General features: G+C 42.0%; 1 protein-coding gene across 3 annotated transcripts in view; it reads right to left on the bottom strand.

The window, feature by feature from the left end:
- NMNAT2 (nicotinamide nucleotide adenylyltransferase 2) overlaps nt 1–19,285 on the bottom strand; it is a 184,238-nt gene that overhangs the window by 138,270 nt on the left and 26,683 nt on the right. The window contains exon 3 of one of the 3 annotated variants that reach the window (XM_036076583.2): nt 7,401–7,546. In XM_036076583.2, coding sequence (XP_035932476.1) covers nt 7,401–7,485 — 85 coding nt within the window. In that variant the 5' untranslated portion in view covers nt 7,486–7,546. Of the gene's footprint in view, nt 1–7,266; nt 7,310–7,400; nt 7,633–19,285 lie in introns of those variants that run through there. The other 2 variants (XM_036076564.2, XM_036076593.2) reach the window with 2 other exon arrangements.

The following is a 19,285-nucleotide window of genomic DNA, read 5'->3' as shown; positions in this document are numbered from 1 at the left end:
TTATAAGGTATTTTTTTTCTTTTCTTTTTTTTTTTAAGATTTTATTTATTTATTTGAGACAGAGAGAATGAGAGAGAGAGAGAGAGCACATGAGAGGGGGGAGGGTCAGAGGGAGAAGCAGTCTCCCTGCCGAGCAGGGAGCCCGATGCGGGACTCGATCCCGGGACTCCAGGATCATGACCTGAGCTGAAGGCAGTCGCTTAACCAACTGAGCCACCCAGGCGCCCATAAAGAAGCACTTTTAAAAGCAGGTATGGGGCTCCTGGGTGGCTCAATCGGTTAAACGTCTGCATTGGCTCAGGTCATGATCTTGGGATCCTGGGATCAAGCCCTGTATCATGGCTCCCTGCTCAGTGGGGAGTCTGCTTTTCTCCCTCCCTCTGCCTTCTCCCCTCCATACCCCTCTTGTGCTTTCTCTCTCTCAAATAAATAAATAAAGTCTTTTTTAAAAAAGTGGGTTTTCTTTCTCTTTCCCAGTCATCCTTATACTACTTTCACAACTATTGCCTATCAATAGAAAATAACAGAAAATACAGATAATCCATCCAGTTTTGCATGTTCCTCTCATATCTGAAGATATCTCTGAAACAGAGGGGTCCAAACTTGAGGGTTAGCAGGTTTTGTTTTTTAGTTTGCCTCCACACATCTAGGCTGTTCATTTGCCTTGGTCTAACATTGGAAATGTGTATAGAAATCTTTCTCTTGAGATTCATAATATTTTTTATATTTTTTTAAAGATTTTTATTTATTAGAGAGAGAAAGAGGAGGGTCAGAGGGAGAAGCAGACTCCCACTAAGCAGGAAGCCCGATGCGGGACTCGATCCAAGGACTCTGGGATCATGACCTGAGCCGAAGGCAGATGCTTAACTGACTGAGCCACCCAGGCATTCATATTTTAAAGGATGTTCCTACTAAGTAATATTCAAACTTTTTCTTAAAAGGCATATGAACCTCTAATTCTGATAGGTCTAAGCATATCTTCTAATAAAATGCTTAGACATGTAGAATAAAATCAAGTAAAACAAAAAGAGAAGAGAAACTGAAAATGAATACTTCATTTCAAAATTGTTAGAATATCAACCCTCTTGGTTTTATCATATTCCTTGGTTTGGGATGAATTCCAGATGGGATATTTGTCTCTCATAGCTAGCTTGTTCCACATGAGGCTCGGTTAATCAGTTCAGCAGGAGAACGTAAATCAAACACCTGTTCATGTGAATAAAAATGTCCAAATTTTCTTTTTCAGGCCTTATTCTCATGTCATGAGCAGACACAGCTCCTGCCCGTGAAACTACCATGATTGATCCATGAGTTTTCATTAGTGGACTTTTAACTTATCAACGAGTTAGAATGCCCAAATCCACCTGAAAATATATTACAGCCATCATCAGTGTTGGGCAAGTTCTAGAATGGTCTTTTGAACTGTATCAACTATTCCCAATTTCACAACCTTAATATTAAAAAAGAGTCACTTTTAGGACCTTGATTTTCTCCAAATTCATACTTTTAAAAAAGGCAGCACACCCTTTTTTATCTTTTTACTTCCATAATGTTAATGAATTTCAATATCATTCTCATGTGAGGAACTTTGAATAACCCAACTAGAACCTACTGGGAGCTTTTATTAGAAGATCCAAATGTCCCAGCTACAAAGACACTTTGAATTTAAGTATTTCCTTTTTTTGCATCAGTGCTTAGTTAGAACACATATTTCCAAAATTTTAGAGTAAGTATAATCCTTACTTTCCCCACCACCAACCCTAAACCTGCTTCTCTTCAGTGTTCTTTATTCATCTACCTTGGACAGAAACCTGAGAGTTACCCTGGTCTCCTTTGCCAACACCCACCCATCAAGTCACCAAATAAGCATCCCTTTTACAGCTCAGATATTTTCAGATACACTCACTCTCCATCCCAAACACCACCAGTCTGGGTGAGGTGACCATCTTCCCTTACTTGAGCTCTGTATTGCTGAAATAGGTGCTTAGCTGGTCACTACATTTTTATTCTTGCCCTTCATCATTCTGTATTCAAAATTTGATTAATTCATAACTTCAGAGATATAATTATGACATTCCTTTACTTTAAAAACCATGCAATGTTTTTTCATTGTCATTGGGATAAAATTTAAATTCCTTAACATGACTTACAAGCCTTTGTAATCGATCAGACTTCTATCTACCTTTCCAGTATTATCTCTTACTCCCCTTCTCCTTGAACCATCCTTTGTTTTAATATATCATGTCTCTCTGCCTCACCACCCCAGCCCTTGTGCATGGTTGATTCCTCTACCTGGAACAAGATTCTATAGACTCATTTATTTTTTATTTACTCAACAACTATGATGGAGCAAAGACTTGTTACTTGCAACTATGATTTATATTATACTATTACGGAAAGCTTACTCCATGCTAGGTACTAGGAAATAAATCAATAATGAAACCAGGCATGGTTTCTGTTCTAAAAGAGCTTAAGGTCTAGCATGGAAAATAGTCATTAAGCACATAATGAGATGACAGTTATGGCATGGAAAGTATAAGGTGATGTGGGATCAAATGTCAGGGTAACCATACTTAATTTAGAAGTCAGTGGAGGCTCCCTGAGGAAGTACCATTGAAGCTAAAATCTGAAGTATAAGTAGGTGTTAGTTGTGGTAACAGAAGAGTGGGGAGGAAGGAGGAGGTATGGGAGTGTGGAAAAAAATGTTCTAGCAACACAATTATATGGAAAATATATGAGTACTAAGAAAAAAAATAGCTTTTCCTTGTTATAGTATAAGATGTTGGGAATAGATATCTTTGTTGAATATATTTTGTTGGTGGCCTGTGTTACCAAGGACAAAAGTTCTCATCACCCTTTGTTAACAACTAAGTTCAGGTGACTCCTCCTTTCATAGGTGTTGTTGCAATGAAAGGAATAAAGAGGTATCCTGAATGAGAGAGAAAGTCTAGATATCAGAAAACTAGTTTTATCTTGACTTTTGCATATGACCTTGACCAAATGACTTACACCTGTACCTCTGCTTTGTCCTTTGTAAAAAGGAGATGATAATATTATCCAGTTTAACTTGCAGGGTAGGATCAAATAAGAAATGGTGCCAAAAGTACAAAATATCACTTTGTGTTTAATGTTTTTTTTTTACAGGCATTTCAAGCATATTAAACACTTTCTTCATTTCTGACAGTTCTCTATATCAATAGAAACTAAAATTCATTTTTCTTATGATTTCTAGTTGTAGCAATAGGGGCTACGTTTCCAATTCCACAATAAATAAAAAGCCCTCTTCATTACCCTTGAAGCGGGACAGAATTGGATCATGTCTCTTTTCAAAAGACCCACTTGTTCAAAGTAAAAATATTTTGAAGTAGAAAAACTGGAAAATCCAGTTATTTTGCAATCATCAAAAAACAGAATACATTTCTGCTGTGATCAAGTCTTGCAATTCCTTTATTTTTTATGGCAAAACTTATCTGATCAGTCCTTTTTTTACTTTTCTATTTAAACTTACTATCTTATTTCTGAGGGGTGAATTTATTGACAAACACAGCAATATAAACGCGAAGAAAGTTATACTGAAATATAATCTCTACATACTCAATAACTAAGATTTAATGTGTTAAAAAAAAAAACCTTCTAGTGTCATGTTAGTCTCTTATGTAAAAAAGCAGACCACGAAATAAAACACTGTTAGTTTGAGTTTATTTTGCCAAAAATTTACTCATCCCTGAAAATATTTTAGCTATAGTTAAGTATATAAGTGTCAAATTCTCCATCACAAACATTAAATTTTTCTATGTGTTTCTATAGCCACAGTTAGGAATAATATCAACTTCCCCTTCTACAAAGTAAAAGGAAAAGCTCATTCTAAAATATTTTACAGGGCGCCTGGGTGGCTCAGTTGGTTAAGCGACTGCCTTCGGCTCAGGTCATGATCCTGGAGTCCCTGGATCGAGTCCCGCATCGGGCTCCCTGCTCGGCGGGGAGCCTGCTTCTCCCTCTGACCCTCCCCCATCTCATGTGCTCTCTCTCTCTCTCATTCTCTCTGTCTCAAATAAATAAATAAAATCTTTAAAAATAAATAAATAAATAAAATAAAATAAAATAAAATATTTTACAAATATTGAGAACTGTACAAGTACTACTTTTCAGAGATGAAGAATGAGTTTTTAGTTTTGAATGACACATCTCTTTTTCCTTATAGTTTTTCTCTTTTTTCTTTGTCAAGCAATTGGATTTCAAAATACAGTAACTTTGTTAAAGATGTCTAATTTCAAAGTCCTGTTCAGGTCTTTAAAAAAGAAATTCAATTACAAATTTCAGGCACCTTAAAGAAAGTTTGATAACTTTATTGAATTGATTATTTCTGTACTGTTGTGGAGAAGATTTAAAAAGCCATTTAAAAGGAGAAAATAGTTTGTGGATAACTGCTTTCATTAGAGACAGAAAAAAGCTCTTAAAATGCATATTTAGGAATCTCATTTAGTTGATGACCAATTTATTTTTTCTTTTTTTTTTTTAAAGATTTTATTTATTTGAGAGAGAGAATGAGATAGAGAGAGAGCATGAGAGGGGGAGGGTCAGAGGGAGAAGCAGGCTCCCCGCTGAGCAGGGAGCCCAATGCAGGACTCGATCCGGGACTCCAGGATCATGACCTGAGCTGAAGGCAGTCGCTTAACCGACTGAGCCACCCAGGCGCCCCAGTTGATGACCAATTTAATTCAAATCTCTGTTAGTCTACGTTTGAAGGAAATAGAGTTTATGGAATTATGCAGTCAGATCAGTGAGCACTTGTTCCTGCACGTAGTACAGGGCAAAGTCCTCTGAAAGAGGAATCAGGAATGTGGGCTTCAAGTCTTAACTCTGCCACCCACTCTTCATGTCACCTAAGCCTCTTAAAGTCACTTCACCTCTGAACATCAGTTTCTTATTTGTAAAATGGAGATAATGATGACTTTCTGGTAAGCTTGCTATTAGGAATAAGTAAGATGAAAAGGCTCTGTAAACCAGAAACCACAGAAGTAAATCACAAAATTATCATGAGCTCAAAGATGCCCATAAGAGATTCTACAAAGAATAGTTTAATATGTATTTTGTGTTCTTGTTTCCTTTTCATATGTATATGTGCTAAATCCTTCATTAGGTTATAAGCTCCTTAAGGCTACAGTGAGCATACCATATCCTCTTTCCATGTTGCTCTTCGGATTACACATAACTAATGGACGCTCATAAGGCTTTGTTGACAGATATTCTCTCTTATTCCTCAGTTCCAATACCAAGAAAATAGTCACTACTGTCAGAAAGTCTACTTTCACCTCTTCCATGTCTAAACCTGCTTGCTGTAATCCATACCTATTTCCACATATTCTATCCTCTGAACTCATGGAGAATTGGCAGGTCAGCATCGACTTAACAAAAGCCTTTATCACTGTTAGCAAACTGTTTTCAGCTGCAAAACAGAATCCTCAATTCTTGATTTAAATCTACCCCTCTTGCAATCCAAAACAAGTGGAAGTGACTACTTTAGCCCCAGGAAAAAAGGAGTACCGGCTAGCTCACTAAAGATTTCTAGAGCCAAGCAGTTCCAGAGGAAAGCCCAATCTTGCCCTGGCAATGGAGAGGAATAAAGTACAGTGACACAAAATGGCTAGAGGAAATATGGACAGAGAAGAAAAGCCGGACCTGGGTAAAGGCATCAGTGAAAGTAGAGTGTTCCTAGGGCACTGATATTCCCTTAGATAAATGATGAGGTACTCTGGTCTACTCTGATGCTTAAAACAAAAGTCTTTATTTAGTAAGTAGGTTAGCATTAGCTCCTAATAAGACACTTTTAAAAGCTGAAGGCATGGTGAGGAAGGGATGGCTACCTCTCAATCTCCCTCCTTGTATCCTATAAATGTGCCTACCTGAATCTGCCCTCAGCTCAAAGTAGTTCTATATTCTTTTCATGAGGTTTTTAATAAGCGGGCCCAGTTCAACGCACCTTCTAGGTTTAAGAGAAGAGTATTTTTAGTCAAAGCCACCTCGCCCAGTCTTTACCGATATGATGTGGTTTTCATTAAACAGCCCTAGGAGGGCTCACGCAATCCTCCGGCACCGGGTAAACACGTGTGTCCAAAGCCAGCTCCGGCGCGCCCTGAGCTTCAGCACCGCCGCCTCTGGATAGCGCCTTGCTGGCAGGCCCGCGCAGGGCCTCCCACCCGTCTCTCATCCATCTCCAGCCCACTCTCTCTCCTCTTCTCATTTCCTGCAGTGCCAGAAAAAAAGCACCCCCAACTTCTAACCTCTGCTCTATGCCTGCTTCTAAAGTGACCTCCGCGTCCCTCCCTCAGGGTCTAAACGCGCACGCCCCCGTGCCGTTGGGTCCTACCGGAGCAGCAGGGAAGCCGCGTCCACCGGTGGCCCGAGATCTCCGACAGGCATCGATCAAATGTCCCTTGCCCCTGCTTAATCCCAAACCAGCAGCTGGGAGCCACCGCTCACTCCCTTTCTCTCCACGCCCCAAAGCCTCCAAGAAACAAACGCGCAATGATGCGCGCCCCCCCGCCCCAACTCGCGCGCGCGCGCGCGCGCGCACACACACACACACACATTCACACTCATACACACGCTCGCACGCCGCAAGCCTTCCGGGTGCCATAGCCCTCGGCAGAGCCTCAGCCAACTTGGGCCCGGATCCATCAACATCAGCTTGAAAAGGGCTGCCCGCAGCGGCCACCCCGCCCCCTCCCCTTCCTGGGCAGCGGGTCCCGGCAGCCAAGCCCAGGCTGGCCAGCCCCTCACCCGCTTCACTCAGCCATCCACCTCGCGAGGGCAATACACGGTCCACAACCCTCAAACATTCGCCCCTGGGCCGCCCTGAACCATTAGCCAAACCCTAAATTAATCTCTTCAAGCCCCAGCCCTGCTAATGGTGTGTTGTGTGTGTGAGTGTGTTTGTGTCTCCAAGGCATATACATCATTTAACTCCTTCGAGCTTTCCACCCATCCTAAACAAACAGCACGTTATCTCCAACCCCCTCTTTCCCTTCTCCGCGACCCAACCTCTAACCCCACCCCGATCCTCCGCAGCCAAGTGGCCAAACTACCACACCACCGTACCCCAGTTCTGGAACCTCGACCTCCCACCCGGCCCAAACCCACAGTCACCTCCGGCCCCTCCCCTCCCCCACCCCTTGGCCCCCAGTAAGCCGGGTCTGGCCGGAGCAAGTGACGCCTAGGAAGCGCAGTCCACGTCCCTTCCCAGGAGCCCGGAATAGACGGGCTGACCTCCCACCAGGGGGATGAGCCGGCGCATCCCTCCAGAGGGGCACACGCCTTACTGTTCAGTCACCCTGGAAAATACAGGTGCCGGGGAAGGAGAGAGGCGGAAGCTGCCTCCGGGGGTGGGCGGGGGGACTCACCGAACATCTGAATGTGCCCTTTGGTGATGGGATTGAAGCTGCCGCAGGCAAGCAAGATTACGTGGGTCTTGGTGGTCTCGGTCATCGTGCGGGTGGGTCCCTCGCGCTGGTCCAGGGGTCGCCTCTTTTTTTGTGTCTCGATATGTCTGCAGAGGGAGAAAGGAAGGCGAGGCTCCGGCGGTGGATGCTGTGGACTCCAAGGAGCCGCTCCAGACGCAAACCGCGTCACTCCCCGCCTCCCCTTAACGCTTGCAGCCCCGGCAAGATCCGAGGCTGCTTTTGTATGGCTCTGCTTCGTCCTTCTCTTTTCTTTTTAGCCTTTTTCACGTCTCTCGTCCTGGTCTCCCACTCCTGCCTTTCCTCGCCGCCACCCACCTCACTCCATCACGCTCTTCCTTAGTGTCTATGTACAAGGCAAACCATGGTACCCAAGCCCAGAACCATGATACTCACAGCACGGTGTGAGCTCCTTCTTTTACCTCCTTCTGACTTTTCCTCCCACACGCTAACATTTTTCTGTCCACATCTACTTTCTCTAACATTTTCAACTCCAAAAGTGTTTGATCTTAAGAACTGGGGTTTTTTTTTTTCTTCCTAAAAGTTTTAAGTGAGAAATGACAATGGTTTATGTCAGGAATACTAATTTCTGTCTTTCTTTTCCCCCTAATCTGATGATTTTGAACTGCTGAACTGAGTCCAGATCTTCACCGAGTGGTTGCCAAGAAATAGGGGGAATCCCTATTTCTGAATCCCTCCTCTGGAATAATGGACCTTTTTATGGGTTGAAGCAATGCAGAGAACACGTATGGGGCAGAGTTACTAAAGCTGTACTAGGAAACTACTGTGATCCTACACAAGCTGTCAAAGTTGAGACAAAGATTTACCCATTCAACAAGTGTTTCTTGAGTGCTCACTATGTGTGAGGCCCCGTTATAAACCCTGCTGATAAAGCAAAGTCCTCCTCTTCTTCAAGTTTACATTCTACTGGAGGAGGGAGGTGACAAACAGAGGAGGAAAATATTAGACGGCGACTGTGCAGTGCCCCACCAGTGAATACCATTCACTCTCTGGCAGAACAAAAGGTGAATGGGGGAGGGGGGCCACTTTAAATCCAGTAGTCAGGGAAGGCCTCTCCAGGGAGATGAAATTCAAACTGCAACCTAAATGACAAGGAACTGCTGGTACACATATTTTGGGACAGGGAAGAGTTATTGTGCTCATAGACGTGAAAGAAGACCAGCATGACTAGAATGCACGAATAAGGGGAAAACGCTAGGAGACAAGATTGGACTGTCCTTCAGGACAGAATGGAGTGGGGCTTGGAGGCTAGGATAGGGTTGGGATTTTTTCTAAGTGGAATAATTTAGAGAGGAATAACAAAAGGAAACCACTGAAGCTTAGCAGGGGAGTGATGAGTAACTTGCATTTTTATAAGATCACTCCGGTTGGTAGGCAAAAAGTGGGAGGGCAAGGCAAGCATTTAGGGAATTTTTTTAAATTTTTTATTTATTTATTTGAGAGAGTGAACAAGCAGAGGGGAGAGGCGGAGGGAGAAGCAGTGTCCACACGCTGAGCTGGATGCAGGGTTCCATCCCAGGGATCCGGGACCATGATCTGAGCTAAAGGCAGACACTTAGCCAACAGACACCCAGGCGCCCCAAGCATTTAGGAAATTTTGCTGGTAGCCTAGGCTAAGTGGAGTTGTCCTTGGACTAGGGTTTATAAAGGTGAAGTTGATGAGAAGCAGATGTTCTTGGGACAAGTTTGGTAGATAGAATTTATGGTCTTTGCACAAGGATTGGATGTGTAGGATGAGGTAAAGAGAAATCTAAGAAAATGTCTAGAAATTTGGCTTAAACAAAGGAGTGGACTGAGATTGAGAAAATGGGGAAAGAAAGTTTGAGGGATAACCAAGTGTTCTATTGTGATATCTATTAATTCTTATTTTTTAATGGCCTTTAAAAAAGTTGAGGTATATGGAAATCCAAATCAAAACCTCAATGAGATACCACCTCACACCAGTCAGAATGGCTAAAATTAACAAGTCAGGAAATGACAGATGTTGGCGGGGATGCGGAGAAAGGGGAACCCTCCTACACTGTTGGTGGGAATGCAAGCTGGTGCAGCCACTCTGGAAAACAGTATGGAGGTTCCTCAAAAAGTTGAAAATAGAGCTACCATATGATCCAGCAATTGCACTACTGGGTATTTACCCCAAAGATACAAAAGTAGGGACCCGAAAGGCTACGTGCACCCCGATGTTTATAGCAGCAATGTCCACAATAGCCAAACTGTGGAAAGAGCCAAGATGTCCATCAACAGATGAATGGATAAAGAAGAGGTGGTATATATATACAATGGAATATTATGCAGCCATCAAAAGGAATGAGATCTTGCCATTTGCAACGACGTGGATGGAACTGGAGGGTATTATGCTGAGCGAAATAAGTCAAACAGAGAAAGACATGTATCATATGACCTCACTGATATGAGGAATTCTTAATCTCAGGAAACAAACTGAGGGTTGCTGGAGTGGGGGGTGGGGTGGGAGGGATGGGGTGACTGGGTGATGGACACTGGGGAGGGTATGTGTTCTGGTAAGCGCTGTGAATTGTGCAAGACTGTTGAATCTCAGATCTGTACCTCTGAAACAAATAATGCAATATATGTTAAGAAAGAAAAAAAGAAGAAGAAGAATGTAGCAGGAGGGGAAGAATGAAGGGGGGGAAATCGGAGGGGGAGAAGAACCATGAGAGACGATGGACTCTGAAAAACAAACTGAGGGTTCTAGAGGGGAGGGGGTTGGGAGGATGGGTTAGCCTGGTGATGGGTATTGAGGAGGGCACGTTCTGCATGGAGCACTGGGTGTTATGCACAAACAATGAATCATGGAACACTAAATCTAAAACTAATGATGTAATGTATGGGGATTAACATAACAATAAAAAATTAAAAAGAAAAAAAAAAAAAAAGAAAAAAAAGAAAAGTACCGGTTTGGCAGGAGATATGAATTCTGGAGTCATCAGTATAGTTTTATATTTAAAACCATAGGATTAAATGAGGTCATCTAGGGAGTAACAGATATATGAAGAAGAAAAGAGTCCCTCAGATTCAGCCTTGGGGCACACCAAATTAATAATGGTAGCTAAGGTTCACTGAGTACCACTAGAAGCCCAGGTACTATAAGCTGTTTACAGATGTTAATTCATTAACTCTATAATAACTCTAATTGTGAGTTCATATAACTCCGATAAGTTCATGTAATTTATCCCATTTTAGAGATGGGCATAAAGGAGAACAGAGAAACGACGTAAGTGGTCCAAGTTCCGAAAACTAGTTTGTATGGAGCCAGATTCAAACTCTGGTAGCTTTTGGTTGAAGGACCTGCTCTTGATCCAAGTTTCACTGCTATGCTATACTGACCACATCCGTAAAAATGAGGGTAACTATACCCCCTAAGCCACAGAGATGTGAAGATTGCCAATAATGGATGTAGAATATGTAGCATATAGTAGATGGTCAATAAGTGATACCTATTTTATAAATGAGAGAATGGAACTTCTTAGCAGAGACATGAAGAACAGACTGAGAATTGCCTTACCACATTTTTAGGTTTTCTTTTCTTTATCCAGGAAAAATGGAAAGGTAGAGAGGAAAATTCAATGTTAACTTGCTGGAATGACTGGACACTCACTCAATGCTACAAGTTAATTTTAGTAAAAAGAAAGAGAAAAGATCCAACTCAGGCTTCCCATACACAATAGTGGTCAGTAAATATTTATCTTGAGACTCAAGATTTTCCATCATAAAGTCAGAGATGAATTAGGATGAAAAATCTTTTCATCAGCCCAATGCCCAGAGGGTAACAGTGAAACATGAATGTGTTATACAATGCAATAAATATTTTCAGTTTTGTAGGTTATGTCTTAAGTGATAGTTTAAATTCTATCGATTAGATTAATTGGTTGTGATTCTAATTGTCTCTTGTTATTTTCCTTATGCTTATATCTAATTTCTGCATCCCCAAAGAGGGCTCTGGAATTGGAATATAAAAACATGGAGAAGGGTGCCTGGATGGCTCAGTCAGTAGAGCATGTGACCCTTGATCTTCAGGGTCATGAGTTCAAGCCCCACATTGGGCAGAGAGCCTACTTAAAAATAAATAAATAAGAATTAAAAAAACAAAACAAAACCATGGAGAGCAAGTCCTGGCTCTCCCCCTTCTAATTGTTTGGCTTTGGACAAGTGATTTATTGCTGATTCTATTTTGTCAATGTGCTCTGTGTACTTTAAGGGGTGCTAAATGGATCAAATAACACCATGTGTGAGTCACTGACTTTTTAAAAAGCATAGTGTCAGCTTTTGGTCAAACTCCATAGTTGTTACCTACAAAACACCTATTGTTTTTTAAGTGTTCAGTTGTTTCTATTGATGGCTTTGTCAGGAAGATTTCTGGAAGTGCTGATCTTAGAGGGTAATAACTTTGGAAATGTGCTAGTAGTGTATATATTAACCAACAAAAATAAATAGCCAAAAAGATACTAACATCGAATTTATTTTCAGGGAAGATTCCAAGGCTGGTTCATGAGATATAGAAATGGGAATGTCAACTCTTGCATAATACATGTACCTTAGTATATGTAGTGATCTATTCTCAGGAGTGCTTATTTTAACTTAGGTAATATAATTTGGTCCAATATTTCAACTTCCCAACAGCTGGGTAATTGCTTTAGGCTAAAAAGGAACCAGAGTCATTCTCCCACAGCCTAAATCTTGCAATCTGCTCTAGCCAGTTTGGTTTCCAAATGGCTCAAGACGGACCATCCAACCCAGAACTTTCTTTGCTGTAAATATCTGTTCTGATGGGTGGGCATAAGTATCTATGAGTCTGATTTGAAATGTGCCCATGTAAGTCTAGCACAGTGGGTATGCGTGTTCCCTTCTCTCCCCATTCACCTAGTCCAGATTAATCATCCATTTACATCACTGATCAGGGGGAAACCATTCCATGTTTATAAAGCTGGTTCCAAGGTAATATTAGGGGTCATCCTTTTTAGGAAGAGCAAAAAGGCACACACTTGGTGTGGCTCCTTTAGTTCTCATCATAAAGTCAGAGAGTGAGTATTTATTTTATGTTTTCCTTGTAAAAATATTATTCTGAGAGAACCATGACTCTTTGGGATTCTCTACAGGCCTCAACATTTGTACAATTCTCTCTCCTTTGCTTTCTCCACTTTTCTTCAAGATAAACATCTTCAGGGATAGAGCTAAAGTGATTGGCATTACTCTCCCCATCTTCTCCACAAGCGAGTATTTTTACATCTGTGAAGTGAAAAATGTCCCTAGATCAAGATTCCTTCTTCTAGCTCTAAATCCCCAAAACCTCACTCGGACTTATAATTTCTCTAATCATTCGAATCCTATTTCACAAGTGAAAAATGTTTCCAAAATTTAAAGCCTGGTTATCAATTACAAACATAGTAATACTGCTGGCACCACAGGTCTTTATAACCAATAAGCATTGGATGCCTTTAACAATAAATTTCTTCAGCCAGCTCGGATATTTGCTGATTTATTCATCATGGCTTCTTTCAGATGGAGGGGCAGGGAGAGGAGCATATAAATCATTATTTTCATCTTGAGACTCAAGATCTCACAACTTATAAAGTTTTCCCCAGAGCAGCAATAGGAGATAGAAAAATCCGTTCTAGGAGACTTAGAAAGAAGTATCATTAAGAGGGATAAGTATTGGGGAACCTGGGTGGCTCAGCCTATTAAGTGTCTGCCTTCGGCTCAGGTCATGATCCCGGGGCCCTGGGGTCAAGCCCCGCGTCAGGCTCTCTGCTCCTCGGGGAGCCTGCTTCTCCCTCTCCCTCTGCCTGCCGCTCCCCCTGCTTGTGCTCTCTCTCTCTGTCAAATAAATAAATAGATAAATAAAATCTTAAAAAAGAAAAAGAAGGATAAGTATTGGGGCACCTGGGTCAGTGCATCCGACTCTTAATTTTGGCTCAAGTCATGATATCGGGGTCCTGAGATGGAGCCCCACTCTACGTTCTGTGCTGAGTGTAGATTCTGCTTGAGATTCTCTCTCTTCCCTCTCCCTCTGGCCCTCCCCCTGCCCGTGCTTCCTTTCTCTCAAAAAAAGAAGAAGAAGAAGAAAGAAAGAAAAAAGAAAAAAACGGGTAAGTATTCCCTGAAATGACATCTGAAAATATCTCTGCTTCTCTCTTTTACATCACTCAAATGGAAAACACATTTGGCTCAAGGGAGTGTTAAATAAATAGGCAACTTAAAATACAAATATTTTTTCCCATTATGTCAATAACTCACAATTCAGTTAAGTCAGATCGACCTAGAATTTCAGTCCCATGATTCCCCAAACCCATGAGATGCAGAAAATAACAGTGGTATGGCTGAGCTACTCTCACAACTTGCCAATACTAACTAATTTCAGAAGAAATAGAGGCATAAGAAAAATTTGCACCACTTGGACCTGTTAAGTTTCAATCTTCACAACCTGTATTCATTTTTTTGGTGGAGTTGAGGTGGCTCAAGGTTGGTAGCTGTACATTTTTAGATTTTATAAGTTGCTTGTATTATTATACAAGGACTATTTCAGAAATCCATAACAGAAACCCTATTCAAACCAGCATACGCCAAAGAGAGCATCTATTGATCTCTGTGAGTAGGAAGTTGTTTTGTAGTCATTTACGAGATGGTCAGCCAGGTAGGGTCATAAGAGGAGACACAGGAGAGGCCCAGGAAAACAGTTTATTATCCTCACAGGTCCTAGAGACAGGAGGCATGACATGTCATACAGGGCCACAGGGAAAAACATCAGGATGGTTAGGACGTGGAAGATAGGAGTGAGGAGAGAGCTTAGGCCATAGGCCTTTATGTCCACAGAAAAGGCAAGGCAGGGTAGAGTAAGCAGTGTAGGATAGTCTAATTTGAATAATTTTGGAGGGCTTTGGGCTATAGGTGTGGTCCCTACTTGCCTAGTAGTTGGCCCTAGGATGAAGGCAGAGAATATTACCTCCTGGAGTTTATGGTCCAGATAGAGGATGTCTGACTCTGGATTAGTTTGCCTATCAAAGGCATGCTTTTTGTTGGGCCCTTTGCTATCTCTAAGAATTGGCTAGCTCAGGGAAGGGCAGTCTCTCCCCAGAAAAAGAAGGTTTTAAAGATACCAAAACATCAGAATATATCATATACATAACAGAAAGCTAAAAAGTAGACCTAGCTTTAGGGAAAGCTGTATCTAAGAGTTGGAATAATATCATCACGACTCCATTTCTTTCTCTTACCATCCCTGTTTACTTTCCTTTGTGATTGCTCTATTTCAGATCGGTGCTCTTCATATCAAAGAAAGGTGGCTGCTGGCAGCCTCAAACGACATTGTCCCTACAGATCATAATCCCATTAAGAGGGCACATCCTTCCCAGGAATGCCAGTGAAGTCTTAAGGAAGACTGATTATCTGGCACTGATCTTGTGCCCATTCCTGATCAGTCACTGTGATTAGAAAGAGAAGTATTCTAATTGGCCAAACCTGGGTCATTTGCCCATGCTGGGTTCAAAGGGGGAAGGGAAACAGGAAGGAGGCCAACTCCATTCAAACTGCTTGGCTGGGCAGGATTGTTCTAGAACACGGTAGAGAAGCTTGACAAAATTATGTCCCCAACGTTGCTATAAGAAGAAAACATATAGTGTAGACCTCAAATTCAATAATCTGATTGAACCCAGGAACATGTCTTATTAATATTCAGAACTCCAATTTCTTGTAGGGGTAAGCTGAGACTGACTGACTGGTGGGAAGGTAGAAGCTGGTGGGAAAGGAGCAAAGCGTGCCAAGGTAAACACAGTCCTAGATGAATCCAGGAAGTTTGTGCAGGAGCTTTCAAGAATTGAAGAGAGTGTTGGAAATACTCTTTTGAGGATGAGAACTAGATACTCTCTAAGACGTCCTTGCCTGGCAACCAGAGCTTTAAATTCCTTCAGTTTCCCTCCCTCTCTCCACCCCTCCCCCCCCGCCACTTCCTCCACATGATCTGTTGTCTGTACCAGGCATCAGCATCATCCTTCTCTCTGTACACCAGGTTCTCTGAAAGATTCTTGGTTCCTGCTACTCTGTAAGAATGACTTGGATTTTCATGGGCCAAACTATGGCACAGACTATACATGACTTCCAATTCCCAACATCCACTGGCCTCAGTTTCTGTGTCTTGGTACAAACTGTTAAGATGGAATTCTGTTAGCTCAGTTTGAGTCATGTAACTATCTTAGTCCACTCACCAGGGGCCAAAAATAGGTCTGCCTCTGCCCATTTACTCAGTTGGAGTTGTAAGAGGGCACTGTCCCAGTTTTACTACCCCAAACACACCAAAGCAAAAGCCAGATGCAAATTTAGTCCTTGCTCCATCTTTTTTTCCACATGACCTGAAATTTGCAATATGAACATCTTTACTATGTTAACTAACATGGGGCATATGCTTCTGGAGGCCACTATATGATCTGTTACCTAAGAAGATAAGTTTGTTAAAGGTTTTTGTTTCCTAATTGAAATTAATAAAGAAAGCCAAGGAAGGACTGGAGAATAGTGGGGGGAAAATGCATACCTTACCTTCCAGCCAATTGCTTCTTAAATATCTCCAGAACTGTTCCATTTTTCTTTATCTTTCTGCTACTTCCCAGGTTCAGACCACCTTTTTCTCTCTCTTTAGTTAATCCAAAAAATTCTGGCTGGACTTCCCGCCAGTAATCGTTCCCTCCTCTAAACATTTTCCATATTCCAGCCAAAGGGATTTTTTTCTAAAATATAAATCAGGTCGTATCACTCTGCTTTGAAACCTTCAATGACTTCCCAGTGCCCTCAAAATGAAATTCAAACTCTTTTTTTTTTTTTTTAAGATTTTACTTATTTATTTGAGAGACAGAGCACAAGCGGGGCGGGGGCTGGGGGAGCAGAGGGAGAGGAACTAGCAGACTCCCTGATGACAGGGAGCCCCACATCCAGGCTCAATCCCGGGACCCTGAGATCATGACCTGAGCCAAAGGCAGCTGCTTAACTGACCGAGGCTCCCAGGTGCCCCCAAATTCAAACTCTTAAAAGTCTTGTAAGTCCCCTCATGATCTGGCTAATTGCCTTCTAACCTCACTCCACTTCCTCTGCTCCAGCCACACTGAACTTCTTTTAGTCATCAAATATAGAATGCTTTCTCCTAGCCAGTAAATGCCAACCCAGAATTTATTTATTTCCTGAGCTTTCAGTGAGCCCCCTAGGCCTGAGTTAATGCCTCTCCTCATATGTGCTCTTTTTCTTGCATCATTGCATTATTACAGTGTCCTGTACTGTAATTGCCTTTTGATTTGCTTAAACCCTTCACCAACATTTATTTACACCCTACGATGATGTACCAGGCAATATGCTTAGTACTCTACATGTGTTATCTCATTTTATTTTTACCATCTCTCAATTAAGTAGGTTCTTTGATTACATCTAGCTTACACATGAGGAAACTGGGACTTGGAGAAGTTGTTCAAGCCAGACAGCTAATAAGTAGTGGAGGTAGGCTTTGAACCTGGGCAGTCAACCAGACATTTCTAATATCCTATCTCTCAACAGGAACAGCTTCTGTGTTGTTCACTGTTCTGTCCCCAGTTATCTATCACAGTGTGGCACATAGCAAATGTGGAATCCTTTTTGCTTGTGGCCGACTCCACTCTCTATGCATAATTTTTACTCTTAATCTGAGTTATGTGTCTTAAAAACCAAGAGGCCTGCCCCAAATAAATCCCCACAGGTATTTGTAAAGGTTGCAACTACAAGATCTCTGCCCCTTTTCTTCTCCCCTCCCCTCAAACTCTCTTTTAGGCCATCATGGTGTTGTTTACTCTGTAAGGAGTATAAAGTCACTATCTTGAGCAGGTTGTCGTCAGATGGAAGTAGGCATCCATTCCCAAAGCCCTGTATGTACATTCCTGAACTTTAGGCCCTAGAAAGTCAGAAATGACATTTCTCAGACTCCTTTGCAACTAGATTTCTGGATACTAATTAAATTCTGCCAGGGCAATGCCCTTGCATGAGATTCGGAAGGCAGTGGTGAGGTGAAGGCCACCTTGCCCTTGCTCTTGCTGCTAAGCAACACTTGATGTGAGTTCAAAGCCAGAACCCACATTCCAGTAGTCCCCAGATTCTAGTCACTGAAATCACAGGTATTGAGAGGCAGTTTGGCAGCTGACCTCTGGACTACAGCTGTTGTGCTGTGCCCTTAAAATCTAGGCCCCAGGGGCGCCTGGGTGGCTCAGCTGGTTAAGCGTCTGCCTTCGGCTCAGGTCATGATCCCAGGGTCCTGAGATCGAGCCCCACATCGGGCTCCCTGCTCAGCAGGGAGTCTGCTTCTCCTTTTCCCTCTGCCTGCCACTCTGCCTACTTGTGCTCTCTATCTCTCTGTCAAATAAATAAATAAAAAATATCTTAAAAAAAAAAAATCTAGACCCCAGTGGTGGCCCCTAACTTCCCCTTGTTTAGCTCTTCCTGTGAATTTTGTAAGCACTGAATTTCTTGTTTTTAATCCCTTTCTGCTTAAAATACCTACACTTGTTTCTGTTTCCTGAATTGAAATCAACACACCCCCTTAAATGCCGTATCTAGCTGTACCCACTTTTTGTGCGGGCAAGAGAAAATTATATGTAAATGTGGTTATTTTGGAAATGTAAATATGCAATGAAAAAGAAACTGATTGACAGGAGTTAGAATAATGGGTGAAAGAATTATAGGTTTTGTGCATGTGTATTTCATGAATAGGGGAAGGGAGAACGTGGGAAGGATGAATCAAGCAGAATGATAGATAATGACTGGGGAAAGAGAAAAAGAAAATGAGTGGAGGACCCCAGAGTTCTACAAGGGACTATCAGCACAATTGTAATTAATATGTTATTATTATTATTATTAAGGATTTGATCCAATAATTGCTTACATGTGTAGAGCCATCTAGGACACACAGTGCTCTCACATATGTTATTCTATCGGATCCTTACAATGAATGATCCTGTAAGCTAAGCGTTTACAGGCCCTGTTCTGGATTTTCCTATGAGGAAAGAAAGCAAGGTTCAGGAAGTTTAAGTGACTTCCTCAAGGTTGTATCTAGTAAGTGTCCAGATCAGAACCTCCAGGCTGCTGGCTACAGAAATTTGTTTGGCTTGAGAATAAGGGAGAATTGAAGATTTCAGACCATCAAGGAGGACAGAAATGATATTTTAAATCTGAACACAAAGACTGCAGAGCCTACTCGTAAAGATCCTTGCCTTTCTCAAGACTAGAAGGTGCCTCTTTTCTTCTTTCTTAGCCACTAGTTCCTAGGAGGTAGAACCTGAATAGCCTGGCAGTGGGACCGAGAAGCAAAGTGTATTCAGTCTCTCTACTGGGTAGGTAAATTTCGGCATTTCATAGGTAGTCTTGGCTTAATGTTCCCATATTGTAGTGAAGTCATTCTTGCACTTAAACGTCTGACTGACTTCTTATTACTCGTCATGGAAAAAGGCAATGGGGTGAAGTTAGAGACTAAGTTTTGGTTGTAAGGTAACATATAAGGCAGAACAGACTTGGGGCGCCTGGCTGGCTTAGTTGGGAGAGCATGTGACTCTTGATCTCAGGGTCATGAGTTCAAGCCCCACACTGGGCATGGAGCTTACTTTATAAATAAATAAAATTGTTTTTTTTAAAAAAAAACAGACAGAACACCCTTTGGTTGCTCCTAATGTGACTTATGGTGAATGGGACATGGAGGACCCCTGGTGTTTGTGTCCACCTCCCACTCATTTCCCCCTCGGCTCTCACACTTCCTGTCACATGGGTCAATCTTACTTTAAGGTGCAGATAAGCAA

This window comes from Halichoerus grypus, chromosome 7, assembly GCF_964656455.1.
Source record: "Halichoerus grypus chromosome 7, mHalGry1.hap1.1, whole genome shotgun sequence".
NCBI classification, from domain to species: Eukaryota; Metazoa; Chordata; class Mammalia; order Carnivora; family Phocidae; genus Halichoerus; species Halichoerus grypus.
This window is presented reverse-complemented; position numbering and strand designations above follow the sequence as displayed.